Source organism: Mus caroli, chromosome 1 (genome assembly GCF_900094665.2).
Source record: "Mus caroli chromosome 1, CAROLI_EIJ_v1.1, whole genome shotgun sequence".
In the NCBI taxonomy this organism is placed as follows: domain Eukaryota; kingdom Metazoa; phylum Chordata; class Mammalia; order Rodentia; family Muridae; genus Mus; species Mus caroli.
The window spans coordinates 171,643,983-171,659,101 of record NC_034570.1 but is presented as its reverse complement, the minus strand read 5'-3'; the positions used below and the strand labels follow the sequence as shown (position 1 = coordinate 171,659,101).

At 43.9% G+C, this 15,119-nt stretch overlaps 1 protein-coding gene across 4 annotated transcripts in view; it reads right to left on the bottom strand.

The window, feature by feature from the left end:
- Positions 1-15,119, bottom strand: part of Dnah14 (dynein axonemal heavy chain 14) — a 242,827-nt gene that overhangs the window by 32,419 nt on the left and 195,289 nt on the right. For 3 of the 4 annotated variants that reach the window (XM_021185047.2, XM_029480568.1, XM_029480569.1), the window contains 8 exons: positions 14,698-14,928; positions 14,185-14,306; positions 11,760-12,004; positions 8,199-8,620; positions 7,927-8,125; positions 3,961-4,197; positions 2,519-2,604; positions 183-339 (listed from right to left, as the gene is read on the bottom strand). In XM_021185047.2, coding sequence (XP_021040706.1) covers positions 183-339; positions 2,519-2,604; positions 3,961-4,197; positions 7,927-8,125; positions 8,199-8,620; positions 11,760-12,004; positions 14,185-14,306; positions 14,698-14,928 — 1,699 coding nt within the window. Of the gene's footprint in view, positions 1-182; positions 340-2,518; positions 2,605-3,960; positions 4,198-7,926; positions 8,126-8,198; positions 8,621-11,759; positions 12,005-14,184; positions 14,307-14,697; positions 14,929-15,119 lie in introns of those variants that run through there. The other variant, XM_029480571.1, reaches the window with a different exon arrangement.

Genomic DNA, 15,119 nt, shown 5'->3' with positions numbered 1-15,119 from the left:
GCTGTTTTCCAGGTAGGGTCATGCAGCATTGGCTGAAAACACCTCAAAGCTGAGGAGGACTTTGAACTTAGGATCTTTTTGTCCCCCACTTCCTGAGTGCTGGGATTATCGGAGGGAGCAGAAGCCTTCAGTTTATGAGATGCCAGGACTGTGAGGTAGCGTCCTGTCCCTCCCCAGCTCACCGTAGGAGTGGGTGAGGATCAGTGGAGTCTGAGCAGTAGACTCGTTAAACGACTCTTTCAGATTAACTGTAGTATCGGGGATATATTCACCTCCCATTTTTTCAGTTATAAATTTCTTAATTGAATTTTCTAAACGGTCTGGCCGAAGAATTTTAATCTGAAAAAGAAAAGGGAAGCCAAGGTAAGTTTAAAATCCACTGGGGGAGGGGAGCTCTCTTCAGAGGTAAAAATGAAACCAGAGCTCCAGCCAGAACTTCCTGGTGTGCTCTTGGGGAGGGGGTCTTCTGATCATTGGTGGGTCTTCTCACCCCTACCACCTCACTCCCATCTCCAGTTACCTTGTGGCCCCTACACAGCTCTTCCAAACTCAGTGAAAGAGCTTGATTTAGCTGCACAGGTCAACATTCTGCCTTCTTGCCCTGCAATGGATTTTTTTCCCCATTCTGCTGTTCTTGTCAGAGCAAGAAGAACCTATATTGTTTGGAGTTGGAAGACCCAAAAGACAACCCAACTGGAAGACATATAATCCTTCCACTCATAAGACAAAAGCCAACTCTATGCTTCTGAACATTAAATCCAGGAATCAGACACATTACCAGTCATAACCAGATTGGGCAGTTGCTGCCTTCTCCCAGTCTGTAACTTTAAGTGGGACAGAATACAGGTCTGAAGAGAGCTGCGGACATGTGAGCCATGTTGGGCACACACACAGTACACATGTAGTGAGCACAGACTGCCTCATACACAAACCACTTATGTGACACATTTTTACAGAATGATCACAAAATATGTTCTGAGCAAGTTCATTGTCTCTGCAAGAGTGGCAAATCTGAATCTGTGACTGAGAGTGGACTAGGCAGAACCATGGGAAGTGGCTATTTTCCAAAGCAAAAAAAAAAAAAAAAAGTCAAGTATTGGGAACTTTGTGTTTAATGTAGTACATATACTTACACACACACACACACACACACACAGAAGGGGTGCAGGGAGAAGGACTGGCATGAAACCTCAAAGGCAATAGCCAGTGATACACTTCTTCCAACTAGGCCACCCCCATTCCAATAGGGCCACACCTCCTAGTCCTTCTCAAGCAGTGCCACTCCCTGATGACACAGCAATTCAGATGGATGCACATACTGGAGGCTTTCTTATTCAAACCACCACCAAACAGTCAGGTTGGTCTGACAGCTCCTTGCAGAGAACCCAGGCTCTGAAGTGAGATCCTGATCCACTGCCAACATCAAGCTGCTAAAGAAACCTCCTTTGTCTTTAAGTGGCTTCTGGGCATTTGGTGAGTTTTAGTCTCAAAGACTTTGTTTTTGAGGGGTGGGAGGGAGAGGAAGACTGAAGAAAGAGCATTATGGTGAATTCATTTTTATTCTCCCTTTTCCTAAATTAATTTTCACAAGTAGCCACAGATACCTGTGGGAATGTTCTGGATGGTCCTATCTGTTCCTCACCATCTTTCCCTCTTTTGATGGCTATTCTTGGTTGTCAACTTGACTACAATTGGAATTCACTAAATCCCCAAAGACACATCTGGGGGTGGGGGAGGATTTTTGTTTAGTTTGAAGTGGGAAAACCCACTCCTAATCTGGATCTTTGATATGGGAAGACTCATGTCTAATCTGGGCCACACCTTCTGCTGGCAGCCTAGATAAAGAACATGGAAGAAGAAAGCCCTCTCTCTCCCTCTTCCCCTCCCCTCCCCCCTCCTTTTCCCTTTCTCCCTTTCCCTCTGTCTCTCTCCCTCTCCTCCCCTCCCCTCTCTTTCCTTCTCTCCCTCTCCCCCTCCCTCTCCCTCTTTTTTCTCTCCCTCCCTCCCCTCTTCCCCCTCTCTCTCCCCCCTCTTAAGTGCCACATTGGTGAATGTGATTTAGTTGTGAGTCAATGCTCACTCTATGCTTCTGAACATTAAATCCAGGAATCAGACACATTACCAGTCATAACCAGATTGGGCAGTTGCTGCCTTCTCCCTAAAGGACTAGTTCTGTTCTTGTAATTACAGCTTGGAGGAGGAGGGCAGAAACTAAGTGTCTGTGTGTAGTGGGAGGTTGGTGGGGGAGTGGGTCTCAAAAGAACAGGGAGACAGTGGTGGCAGTGGGCCACTCAGCTCATCCCTCAAGGTTTCATCTTGTCCATAGAGAATGAATGAGGGGCATGGTCACCATACGACAGAACATTAGGGTGGAATGCTGGTGCCCCCCCCCCCCAATAAGGCTCAGTAAGCCTTAGATTTTAGAAGTCAAGTATATTTTGTTTATAAAATTAATTTTGAGGGGTTCAAACTACCAATAAATTTACTTATTTTAATCTTTTGACCTAACATATCTTACCAAGATAAGCCTTTGAAATTGAGTGAGCTTTTCCCAAGGAAAAGTTACAGGATTCAACATTTCATCGCTTTCATCCAGAAGTTCAGCTAGACGCCATCAAGAGACAGAGAATGAAATTAGCAACAGGACATTGTGCCACTTCATTACGATACAAACTTACATTATAAAGACATGGAAGGAAACATGGCAGACTAGATAAGTGAGTGTTAGTCCTAGGACCTGGGGCATCACTAACCATCCTGCATCAGGAAGTACAAGTGGGTCTAGAAGCTGCGGGTGGATAGGGATGTGACATGAGGGATGAGGCTGGGGATGTAACCATGGGATTCAAAAGCTGCAGGAGGACCTGGAGCAAAGGCCACAGTCAGGCCTCAGCACCTTTCCGTCAAGTGTCAGCATCTACCTACGAGATTTATACACACAATGCCTAAAGCACTGGGAAATGAAAACCCACAGATGCTCAAACAAGACTGCAACAAGTTTGAAAACTTAAATGTTACATTTCCAGAGGTTCATTGCATGGTCTCTCTTTACTTTATATGCAGGACACCCTCCAGGCCTGGTTACGAGCTCTGGTTCCCTGGCATTTACCCAACATCTAACTTTACGTACAACTTGGATGACTTAAAAACATTTTTTGAATGTCCTAATATTCTGATTAAAAAAAAAAAGTCCCTCGGTATGTGTAAGTTCAATCATGACTGGGTAAACTTGGAGTTCTTTGCAAAATAAAAAGATTGCGGGGTGGTGGTATCACAGGGAAAAGGGACGAGAAAAACAGAGAGCAGAGTTCAAAGCAGAAACAAGAGTAGGGGCTATGACGAAATGGCAGCCTTTAAAGACCCACTTCTGGTGCAGCTCTTGCCTCCTGGTTTATTGTGTTTTTTCATGGGTATCTTTTTCTTTCTTTCATGTCCTGGGGGCTGAACCCGGGTACCTTGCTACGCTGGCAAATGCTCTCCTATTGGGCTGTGTGTTCTAAAAGCTACATAGGAGCACTCTGTGAAGGCTCCGTCCGATGTAAGGTTCAGAACACCCAGCGTGCTGTGTTCAATGTTTCCAAGGTCAGAAATCCCACCAGCTTCTCACTGACACAGCCAAACTCGGAAAAATCCCTTGCTAAAGGTAACTGTGAGTCTTGCCCAGACTCAAACGTGCCACACAGAACCCAGCAACATCCTTGCTTCCACTTGGTGGGATCTACCTTTCTGGTTTGTTTGTCTGACACAGAGCTTCCCTGTGTAGCCCTGGCTACCCTGGAACTCACTCTGTAGACCAGGCTGGCCTCAGATTCAGAGATGCACCTGCCTCTGTCTCCTGTGTGCTGGGAATAGAGGTGTGTGCCACTGCACAAAGGCTCATGATCTACTGTCACACACTGAAAATCTGCACATGTATGCACACGGCTGGGAAGGATAGGTTAAAGAGCTAAGGGTCCCTACCTTCCTTTGCTGATTTGGTTTTTTTCTGAGGCAAAGGTGCATCTGAGAAGAAAGGCCTGCTCATTAGAGAGTACACGGCCATAGCATCCCTGAAGGCATTCCACTGCTGTTCATTGGACAGGAGGGACGTGCACAGAAGGGAGAAGGGCTCCATTTGATTGCTGATATACTGGCACTGCCTCCACCTCAGGTCCGGTACCCACTGGAGATGGTCATTTCTCCGTATTTCAAATATACCTGAGAGAGAAGGGAAACCGGTCACAGGGCAGAGGAACCCCGCACCTTCTAGTGACTCATCACAGAGGAGATAACTGGCAGGTATTTGTTGTCGAGCCAAGAGCTGCTTCATATCCAGAAATCAACTAGAGGGGCTGGGGACGCAACTCAATGGCGGGATGCTTGACTGGCAAGCATGAGGCCATGAGCTCTGTCTCCAGAACCATGATAGACAGACAGACAGACTTACTAACCGGATACGTTTTTTATGGGAGGAATGACAGTGCTGACCACTTTAACCCTTTCGGCACAGGGCTCAGTATTGTGTACATCCATCCTACAGTCACACACAACTCCTCTCCTCCAAGTTCTGGTGGCCAACAGCCTCTTCTGTTCATGTAAACTGACATCCTCAGACACCCCGTAGAGTGGTAGTTTGTATTTTTGTGACTATCTTACTTCATTCAACAAAAATGTCATTAAGGCTCAGTCACACTCTCATATTTAATGGGATTTCCTTTCTTTTAAATCCCATTACAATTGCATTAATGCCTGAATTTGCTTATCCATCCATCCACTGGCAGACACATGGCTGCACACATCTGTCCGCTATCATAAATGCACTGCTACGAATACAACTTCCAACATGCCTTCCAGATTCAGCCACAGTCCTTTGCACATATACCTGGAGTGGGATTTTTGAGTTGACTGATTTTTCTGTCTTAATGTTTTGGGAAAATGTCATTCTATTCTTCATCTTTATAATTCCACCACCAGGAGTTCATAAAGGTTAGAGGCCACTGCCGTAGCCAGTGTTCCTCACAGGTACACATGTGCAAGGATGGTCCTTAGCCAGCAGCTCTGTCTGGGATGTTTGGAACCTCTGGGACTTATAAGGAAGGACCTGCTAGCTGGGTGGGTCTTAACAGTGAAAGTCCACTTCTGCGTCAGGTTCTAGCCCAGGCTTGCTGCTCCCTGATCCACTGGGGTGTGAAGGAGCCGTGTGGAAAGGCCCTGCTCTCAGTCTCAGATTGACACCCCTGAAAGTGTAACAACCCTTCAAAGGGTGAACCTAAATAATTCCTCTTTCCTCAAATTATTTCTTTAGGTGTTTTGTACTAGTGACTAATACCACTATTATAATATATATAATATATTCTATATATATTAATATATATAGAATAATATAGATCTTTTTCTTTGTCACCTGTTAGATCTTTTAAAAAAAGTGTGTATGGTAGTGTGTGTGCTATGTATGTATGTATGTGAATGTGTATGTGTGGTGTATATACGTGCATGTGTGTTGGTGGCATGTGTGTGTGGTGTGTATGATATGTGTGTGTGTGGTGTGTGAGTGTGGTATGTGTGTATATGTGGTGTGTGTATGCATGTATGTGGTGGTGGTGTGTGTGTGGTGTGTGAATGTGATATGTGTGTGTGTGGTGTGTGAGTGTGGTATGTGTGTATATGTGGTGTGTGTATGCATGTATGTGGTGGTGGTGTGTGTGTGGTGTGTGAATGTGATATGTGTGTGTGTGGTGTGAGTGGTGTGTGTGTATGTGTGGTGTATGTGTGTGCATGTGTATGTGGTATGTGAGTGTGATATGTATGTGTGGATGTGCTTGCACATGTGTGCACCAGCAGTGGCCAGAGATTGGTGGCTGGCAGTTTTGCTCAGCCATTTTCCATCTCTGTTTTAAAACAGCATCTCTCAGTGAACCTGAAGCTCACAGAGCCACTGGCTGGCTGATGAGTTTGGCTACAAGAACACATGACTGTGCCTGGCTTAGGTGCTGGGAGTCTGCCCTTAGTCACTCATGTTTGCACAGAAGGAACTTTGCCAAGTGAGCCATTGCCTCCCTCTGCTGGAACTTTTATAGCTTCAGGCCTTATATTTACACCTCTAATCCTTTTAGACTGAATGCTAGTGTTTGGAATAAATAAAGGTCCAACTTCAGCCTTTGATATGTGCTCCTTCCATTTTCCCAATAACCGAACGCAAATATATGAGAGTTAATTTCTGGGCTCTTTATTCTATGGCATTGACTTCTTTTTTTTAGGATTTATTTTAATTTTAAAATATTTTATTTTAAATTATTTTAAATTTTATTTTAAATGTATGTATATATGTGCATGTCTGTGTGGAAGAACATGCAGGAGAGTGCAGGTGCCCTCAGAGGTCAGAAGAGGGCGTCAAATCTCCTTGAGCTGGAGTCACAGGTAGTTGTGAGCCTTCCAGTGTGGGTGCTGGCAACCAAACCTGGGCCCTCTTTAGGCGCAGTATGTGCTCTTAACCGCTTAGCTCTTCCTAGCCCCTTTGTTTATCTGTCTTTATGTGAACAAAATATCCAGTGGTACTGTCTGCAGTCTGATAACGCATTTTAAATGAGAACGTGGGAGATTTTCACTTGGTACTCTTTAAAAAAAAAATCCATTTCTTGAGGTAGAATCTTTTTCCTTCTGCTGATCAGAGATCTTTTCTTTTTTAAACATTTATTTTCAGTTTTAAAAGTATTGGTATGTGTGTCTGCCTGTATGAGGGTATATGCATATATGTGCAGGTACTGACAGGCATTGGATCGTCATGGAACTGGAGTTATATGCAGTTGTGATCTGCCTGAGGTGGATACTAGGGACCAAACCGGAGTCTTTTGCAAGAGCAGAATTTCCTCTCACTGTTGAGTCATTTCTCCACTCCTGAGATCTATTTTTATATATTTATATCACACATTTCCCTCTCAGCATTGACGTTGCTACACCACAGAGCTTAAAAGGTTCAGTCCTGGTGAGCAGTGGTGGCACACACCTTTAATCCCAGCACTTGGGAAGCAGAGGAAGGCTGATCTCTGAGTTCTGAATTTGATGCCAGCCTGGTCTACAGAATGAGCTCCAAGACAGCTAAATTTACCCTGTCTTGAAAAACAAAACAAAACAAAGTAAAAAGAAAAGAGAAAACATTCAGTCATTATATAAGTACAGTGTCTTACTTATTGTTCTATTACTGGGAAGAGACACCATGATCAAGGCAGCTCTGTTAAAATAAAGCATTTAATTAGAAGTCTGTTTACAGTTTCAGAGGGTCAGCCCATGATCGTTATGGCAGGAAGCAGACAGGCATGGGGTTGCAGCAGTAGCTGAGAGCTTTATATCCTGATCCACAGGCAGCAGACAGAAAGGGGAGTGGGGAGATTGTGGGCCTGGCATGGATTTTTGAAACCTTAAACCCTCAATGACACAGCTCCTCCCACAAGGCCACACCCCCTAATCCTTTCTAAACAGTTCCATTAACTGGAGACCAAACATTCAAACAGATAGGCCTCAGGGGGCCACTCTTATGCTTTATGGCTCAAGTTTTCAATAGTAAGTAAAGAAATATTATCCAGGAAGCGGCCTGATGACATGGTAATCAATGTGTGTCCCTATTCACTATGACTAGTGCTTTACAGTAAGACCACCACGATCTTGCCAGCTACAATCTATTTATTATTTATTCACTAACTCACTCACTCATTCAAAAATGAGTCAGGGGGTTCATGAGATCTAGGCTAGCCCGGCTACATAGTGAGATGTTTTCTCACAAGCAAACAAATGAAGCACTGTGTGTGATACATTGGCGAATCTGATATAGAACTTGCCTCAATTACAGAGTAGAAACCCACAAAACCTTCTAATATTTTACAAGAAAACCTATTTTAGTGTTGTTGTTGTTGTTTTTTAAAGATATCCAGAGAAATTACTTGTACTACTTACTATTAAGTCTAGGCTTGGATAGTATATTTTTAATATTTATCAAAATGCCGGTATATAAAAAGATGTTCCATTCCTCTTCTGGTAGAGATCCTATGTCGTCTGCCATCAGAGTGTCGCTGGAATTCCCTCTCATGATGGTGGTGCAAAGTGCGAAGGAGAAGCAGAGCTTATGCTCATTGAATAGTGCTGAAGAGACCACCTACAGAAACCACGACAGTCACCCGAGCCTGGGAGGCAGTGCTGGGGAAACCCACCGTGACTGGGTAGCTTACCTTAAACACATTTCTTGTCAGCGTTTCTATTGAACTTTTGATATTCTCGGCTAAGGGAATTCTCTCACTCTCCAGATTCTCTTGCTCTGAGGAACTTAGGGAGACCTCATCGGCTTTTTCCTGAGAAGTCTCATCTGTCTTCCAATCATGCTTTTCTTCTTTGGTTTTGGAAACTATAAAGGAAACAAAAACCCGCCGGAGCCACTCCAGGGAGAACTGGTACATCTTCTCCACCTGCGAGAGGCCGGCCACCACGAAGTAAAGCAGGGCGCCCCTAGTGGCGATAGGGAGGTAGTTCTTGCGCGTTGCTTGAATTTTGCTTTCCGCCTTTTCCGTTTCTTTGATACGTTTGGAAATCTCATTTGAAGTCATTTTGCATTTTCTCAGGGTTTCTACAATCTCTTCATCATCCAACACACTTCCTAAAAATGAACAAAACATGAATTTGAATGAAAACCTCTTGAAATAGCAACTTCCCTGGTCTGGGCGTTGTGAGGATTTTCACTGTGGGCTGTTTGTCGGTTTTGTTGAGTTGGAAGTTTCATTAAAGTAAGTTTAATTTAGGATGAAACGTGAGGGTTAGGAAAGAAGGAGGAGCTCAGAAAAAGTAAAGACAGAGCCAGTCATGGGCACGGACTTCAGAGAAGTGTTACTCTGACCATTTTGAAACGAATATGCCACGTTTATACGAAGTCGGATTGGCAGTACGCAGGCTCCATTCCCCACTCCTTTTTAAAAACTCTCTTTCTGAATTCTATTTTTAATATAGGAACGTAGTAAGTGACAACTTCTTCATAAACAATACATTTGACCACACACACACCCCACATGCACAGAGGCTGGGGATGTAGCTCAGTGGTTGCATGTACAAGACCCTGGGGTTTGCTCACTAGCCCATCCCCCAATCCAGACCACAGCAAGCATACTATTATTTTCTGTAATACACTCTGCTATTTTCGTTTGACCAGTGAGGGCCATCCCTCAGCTGCTAGCAGATTGCCACTCTTGAACAAGCAGCACACTAGACCGAGGGATTCTTCCTTCCCACTTCCTTATTTCAAGGGACCTCTCGGATTCTCATTACAAACTTTCTTTTCTTTCTTTCGTTGCTCTCCTTCCTTCCTTCCTTTTTTTTTTTTTTTTTTTGAGACCTATATTGCAATGTAGACTAGACTTATCTTGAACTCACTGAGACCCAAGTATTAAAGGACTGTGCCACCACACTTGGCTTTTTACTTCTATTTTTAGGGAACAGTTATGGGCACTAGAGAGGCAGCTCATGGATTCAGAGCATATGACGCTCTCGCAGAGGCCACTGTTCTGTTTTCAGCACTCATGCCCAGTTCCTGGCTCAGATCCCCCTCTATCTCCTCTTCTGGGCTCTGTAGGCACCTGTGCACTCCCCTCAAACACATCATTACAAAATAAAATAAAACACTTAAAAAGGATTTTTTAAATTAAAAATCATTTTAGTAAATGTTAGCAGCTAAAATTATCTCAATACTCTAATAGAACAAAAGCCTGGCAGGGCATAAATATAAAAATATGAAGGCACAATAGATGCATGTGCTTCTCTGATGGGCATTAAAATATTTTCACTTGTTCCATTTGAGTGGCTCAGAGAATGTCAGTGCCTGTGCCTGTGCCTGTGTATCACGTTAGATCAACTGGTACCCTGGATGTACACTGAAGAGCACCCAGAAGTATTTCAAACCCCGTCAAGGTTTTTTTTTCTTTTACTGAAAATGGCCTTTTTTCCTGATATATCTCAGGTATAGTCTCCCCTCTTCTCCCAGGTGCTCCCCACCTCCCCTCCCATGTGAGCGCACCCCTTTCTGTCTCTCATTAGAAAACAAACTGGCTTCTAAGGGATGATAATAATAAAATAAAATGTAATAAAGTAAAATAAAAATGAAGATGTTACAATAGGGATAAAAGAAAACAGAACAAACAGAGCCCCAGAGAAGGCACAGGACCACAGAGGAGAACACCGAGACCCACTCATTTGCACAGTCAAGAATACCAGAGAACCACGAAACCAGAAACCATAGTATATTTGCAAAGGAGCTGAAGCATAAAAAATAAACAGACAAATAAATAAGATGCCCTGACAAGACATTATGAGACAAAAAAATTGTAGCCATACTTTTGATACTATTGATGAATTTTTGTTTTTTAATTTTTAAAGATTTGTTTATTTTTATTTTACACATATGAATGTTTTGCCTGCATGCATGTCTGTGTACCATGTGAGTACAGCACCCATTTAGATCACAAGAGGGCATCAGAGCCCCTGGAACTGAGTTTACAGATGCTTGTGGGCTGACAGGTCGGTGCTGGGAACCGAACCCAGGTCCTCTGAAGAGCAGCCGTGATTTTCACTGCGGAGTCATCTCTCCAGCTTCCTGGGTTTTAGGTTATTTTGGTAAAGGATCTGGTACCACCAGGCTTTTATTCCAGGCCATGCCCCCTTTCTATTAGACCAACAGTAATTAATTAATTACAGTGAATAGTAAAAGTAAATCTGCATGGGGGTCGGTCTCAGGCTCCAACTCCAGCACCCAGGAGGCTCCGGCAGAAGGAATGTCACCTCGAGGCTAGCCTGGATTACTTGGATCCTAAAAAAATAGCAGGCAGAACCTGTCTGTGACATTCCAGGTCAGTCAAGTGCCTCACTGGACATTTGGATTAAAAAAAAAACAAGAGAAAGAAATACAATTTCTGGGGCTGGTGAGATGGCTCAGTGGGTAAGAGCACCCGACTGCTCTTCTGTAGGTCCAGAGTTCAAATCCCAGCAACCACATGGTGGCTCACAACCATCCGTAATGAGATCTGATGCCCTCTTCTGGTGTGTCTGAAGACAGCTACAGTGTACTTACATATAATAAATAAATAAATCTTTAAAAAAAAAGAAGTACAAGTTCTATCTACATGTAACCTCGAGAACTATTTTATTTGAGAAACATACCATGTCTCCTAACGAGACCCAAGCTAAGATGCAGTTCAGGGTCAGATAGACAGTGCTTCATTCTGGTCGGCTTCGGCACAGTTACAGCAGTGTGAGCCAGGAAGTTAGCACAAACTTATGTTTTACTGTTACAAAAGATATTCTTAGATATTCTTCCAGCACAAGGAAAACAATTTTGCCTTCTTTGCTAATAAATACCATATTTTAACATGATTGTTCTCTGTGAAAGGTCCTTTAGGGTTAACACTTGCTGACCCTCTCTTTTGGCGTCTGCAGCCAGCCCTGAGGTGTGAAGTAGCTGGGAGATGCCTGGAGAGAATCCAGCACTGGGAGGGAGTCAATCAGCCCTGCTAAGATTTGCTTACAGTTTTAGGTGTAGTCTTTGGTGGTCGGATGTGAGCAGACAGAGTTAGGGTCGAAGCTGAACATCAGCGTTCACGTTGTGACTCATAGAAGTGCGCAGGGCTCGCCTGTTCCGACTGGTTATCTGGTACTAATGGAGGCTTGGCATGGTTGGTACCAGTCAGAAAATAAACTCATGCCTTTCCCTTGACTTTTTAAGTCTCTTGATAGTACTAAGCTTCCTTCCTCACCTTCTGTTTTCTGGAGTAAGGTCAATGTTTTATCCTCCAGCTCCTCCAGAGTTATAGCATCAAGAGAAATACTCTCCAATAACTGGGCACGCTGATTTTCTAAATGAGGAACTTCATGACTTACTACTGTAGATAGGAGCTCATCTTGCAAACCTTGGAATGTTACAGTGAAGTTGATAATAGTAACAAAGTTATAAACGGATGGAAAAAAATTGGGGTTTTCTAGTTCTGTAGATAAGTACAACCTAAAAATGAGAAAAATACTAGTTATTCAAAGAGCTTGCAGAAGAAAACAATGAAACGAAATGTTTAAATAATATATAAATGGTATTTTCCTAGAAGTGAAAAGATCCATTTGTAGTGTTATTCATCTTTGAGCTCAGTGTATGCTCTTGGTTTGTACTATGTGAACAAGTCTGTATTTAGACTTTAAAAACAGCCATGAATGATATCCTTACTAGATTTATTTAATCTAAGGCAGGGGGAAAGACAAATAAATGGTCACAGGAGTTTTGATGCCACTAGATCATTGTGAAGAATGGCTTCTTTGCTGAGGGCATAAGACAGTGGGATTGGGTCAAGAGGTGTCAGCTGGGACTTTCTGGACTCTGGCTGAAGAGCACCTGGGCAGAGAGGAGGGGAGGGTGGCTTTGAGAAGCTGTGAGGACTGAGATTCTAGGTTTTAGCTTGTTTATGTAGCAACTAACTAGAGCAGGGGCGTGCTCTACTCTATTTTTAAAAGGTAAGGCTGAGGCTGGGGCATGGCCAGAGAGTAGAGTTCTGTTCCCAAGTCTTGCCTTTTAAACCAGCACCCTCTTCCCACCCTCTGGAAGAAATCCATTCTTGGTATCAGTTGGCCACAGTTGCTCTGCCTCTCCTGTTTCTGCTCACAAAGAAGCAACAGTCTCACAGGACCCAAAGGGCTTCTCTCCTAGAAACTGTGTTTCTGTGATGTCGAATGTCACCTCCAACAGCTATTCGTGAAGTTGGCTCAGAGTGGGGAGGTGGCTTCCTAGTAGAGAAGCCTGACTGCCAGGCAGTTTAGGGACAAGGACCTAAAAATTGAACAGAGTTGATTCTTGCCCTTGAAAAGAGACCAGAAACAGCCCTGGTTCTAACCACACTTCAGTCCTGGTCAGAGACCAAAACATCAGATGTATTTAGGGGCACTGGTTACTGTTCTGTCTTCTTGCTATCTTTCTTAAAGCTAGGGAGGCATATGTACCCGCTGTGGGTGAGATGAGTGGGTGACCTGGATGAGCCCCTAGATAAGGACCCTTGATGATGCCACAGCCTTGTGGGCTGCTCTTGCTGCACGGGAGCTCCGTTTGCCTCCTCCTCTTACGTTTCACCCAGGAGCCAGGAATGCATTTCTTCACCCTTGCTGCTTCCCATGGAATTCAGGGTTTGAGTTCGAGAGATAAGGGTCCTGGAAGTCCCCAGCCCTTGTGGCTTTGTTGGTTGCTGACTGTCTAGAAACCCAGCACTTTAGTTACTGTTCATCTGAGGTGAGGTCTCTGCTGCTGCCAAGGATCCCCAGTTTCCTACCTCCTTAAGCAACATCTCTTCTTGTTCCAAATATCAAATATGCATTTATGTGTGTTTGCTTGTATGTGTTGTGTAGGGAAGTGTGTGTATGTGTGTGCGTGTGCGTGTGTGTGTGTGTGTGTGCGTGTGTGTCTGTCTGACTTCAAGTAATTTTCCTCAGATGCGCTCCACCTTATTTCCCGAGGCAGGATCTCTCAGTAGGTGAGGATGGCTGGTCATTGAACTCTAGGGATTGTCTTGTCTCTGCCTTCCCACTGCGGAGTTTACAAGGATACCTCACGCTTTACACATGCGTGTTCTGAACCCAGATGGTCGTGCGTCACGACAAATACTTCATGGACTGAGCCAAGGTGTCAGCCCTGGATTTTTGTTTCTTTTTTTTCTTTTTTTTTTTTTCGAGACAGGGTTTCTCTGTGTAGCCCTGGCTGTCCTAGAACTCACTCTGTAGACCAGGCTGGCCTCAAACTCAGAAATCTGCCTGCCTCTGCCTCCCAAGTGCTGGGATTAAAGGCATGCGCCACCACTACCCGGCTGGATTTTTGTTTCTTAAAGTGGCCAAAGCTTATCGTGCTGTGTTATCTGTGTTGTCTGTGGGAATCAAATCAGACCTCTTTGCTAAGAGAGTCAGGCTTTCCAGCCTCGTGACTTCCTGCTCAGCTCAGGTCTGAGTTACAGTTCCCTTCAGTCTGACAACACTGATAAAACCCACTCTCATTTCTGAATGTGGGTGGCAGCCACAACCCACAAAACCCAAAGGAATGTTCATGATACAATGACCCTTCTCCCTCAGGATTAGGCTCACCAGAACTGAAGCACATGGCTTTCAATGTGACTTATTTAAAAAGAAATGTCTAGATTTGACTATGAGAGACATTACCTGAACTTTTCATTGAATTCAATCTCAGTGTCATCGATTTTGATGTAACATTGCCCTCTTTTCTGGCAAATATCCTTCTTTAGCATTGCCCTCAAATTGGGAGGGAATGTTTCAGGGACATTCTGAAAAAAATCCAGTAGACACACACACACACACACACACACACACACACACACACACACACAATCATCTTAAGTAAATTAGTTGAAAAGACACATTGCTGATGCCAGCAGAGAAAGACAGAGATAAGAGAACTAAACCATGTGCATATGTGCATATGTGTGTATGTGTGCACATATATAACACATATCCAATGCATGAAAGTACTGGACTATGTGCACATGTGGACATATATATTTCACAAGTACAGTGCATGTGTATAAGTGCAATTCTGTATACATTTATTTAACAAAGACCTAGACACTTGGCACCTCTAGTCTTTGTGCTCACTGTGTATAATAAATAACATGGCCTGCTGTAGCAAGGAGGAGTCAGGCTCCATGGTCCACATACCTGCAGGAGGACAGGTTCTCCTGCTTGCATGGTCATCACCAGTTTTTTGATGTAATTGCTATCTTGAGCGGAAATCTCTTGCAGCCTGGGCCCTTCCATCTGGCGGATCCAGTGGAGTGCTTGCTTGTGCGGGTCGATCACCAGTGGCCACTGCTTCGTCCTTTTCATCAAAATGGCATTTTCTGCCAAATGCTGCCCAAGAGGCAGCCCTTGATTATGCCACCGGCGAATCTGAAATAGAAATGCTAGTATCTTCACCATTTCCGAAGCTCCAGCAAACCTGAAGTCAGGTCATGAAAGATGTGTCACAACCATTGCTTTTAGATAAACACCCCGTAAAATGACAGAGGGAACAAACAGTTTAAAGCAAGTTGGATTTTTGTTATGATGAGTAATTTAAGACATGGTGGGAACAGAAAAGA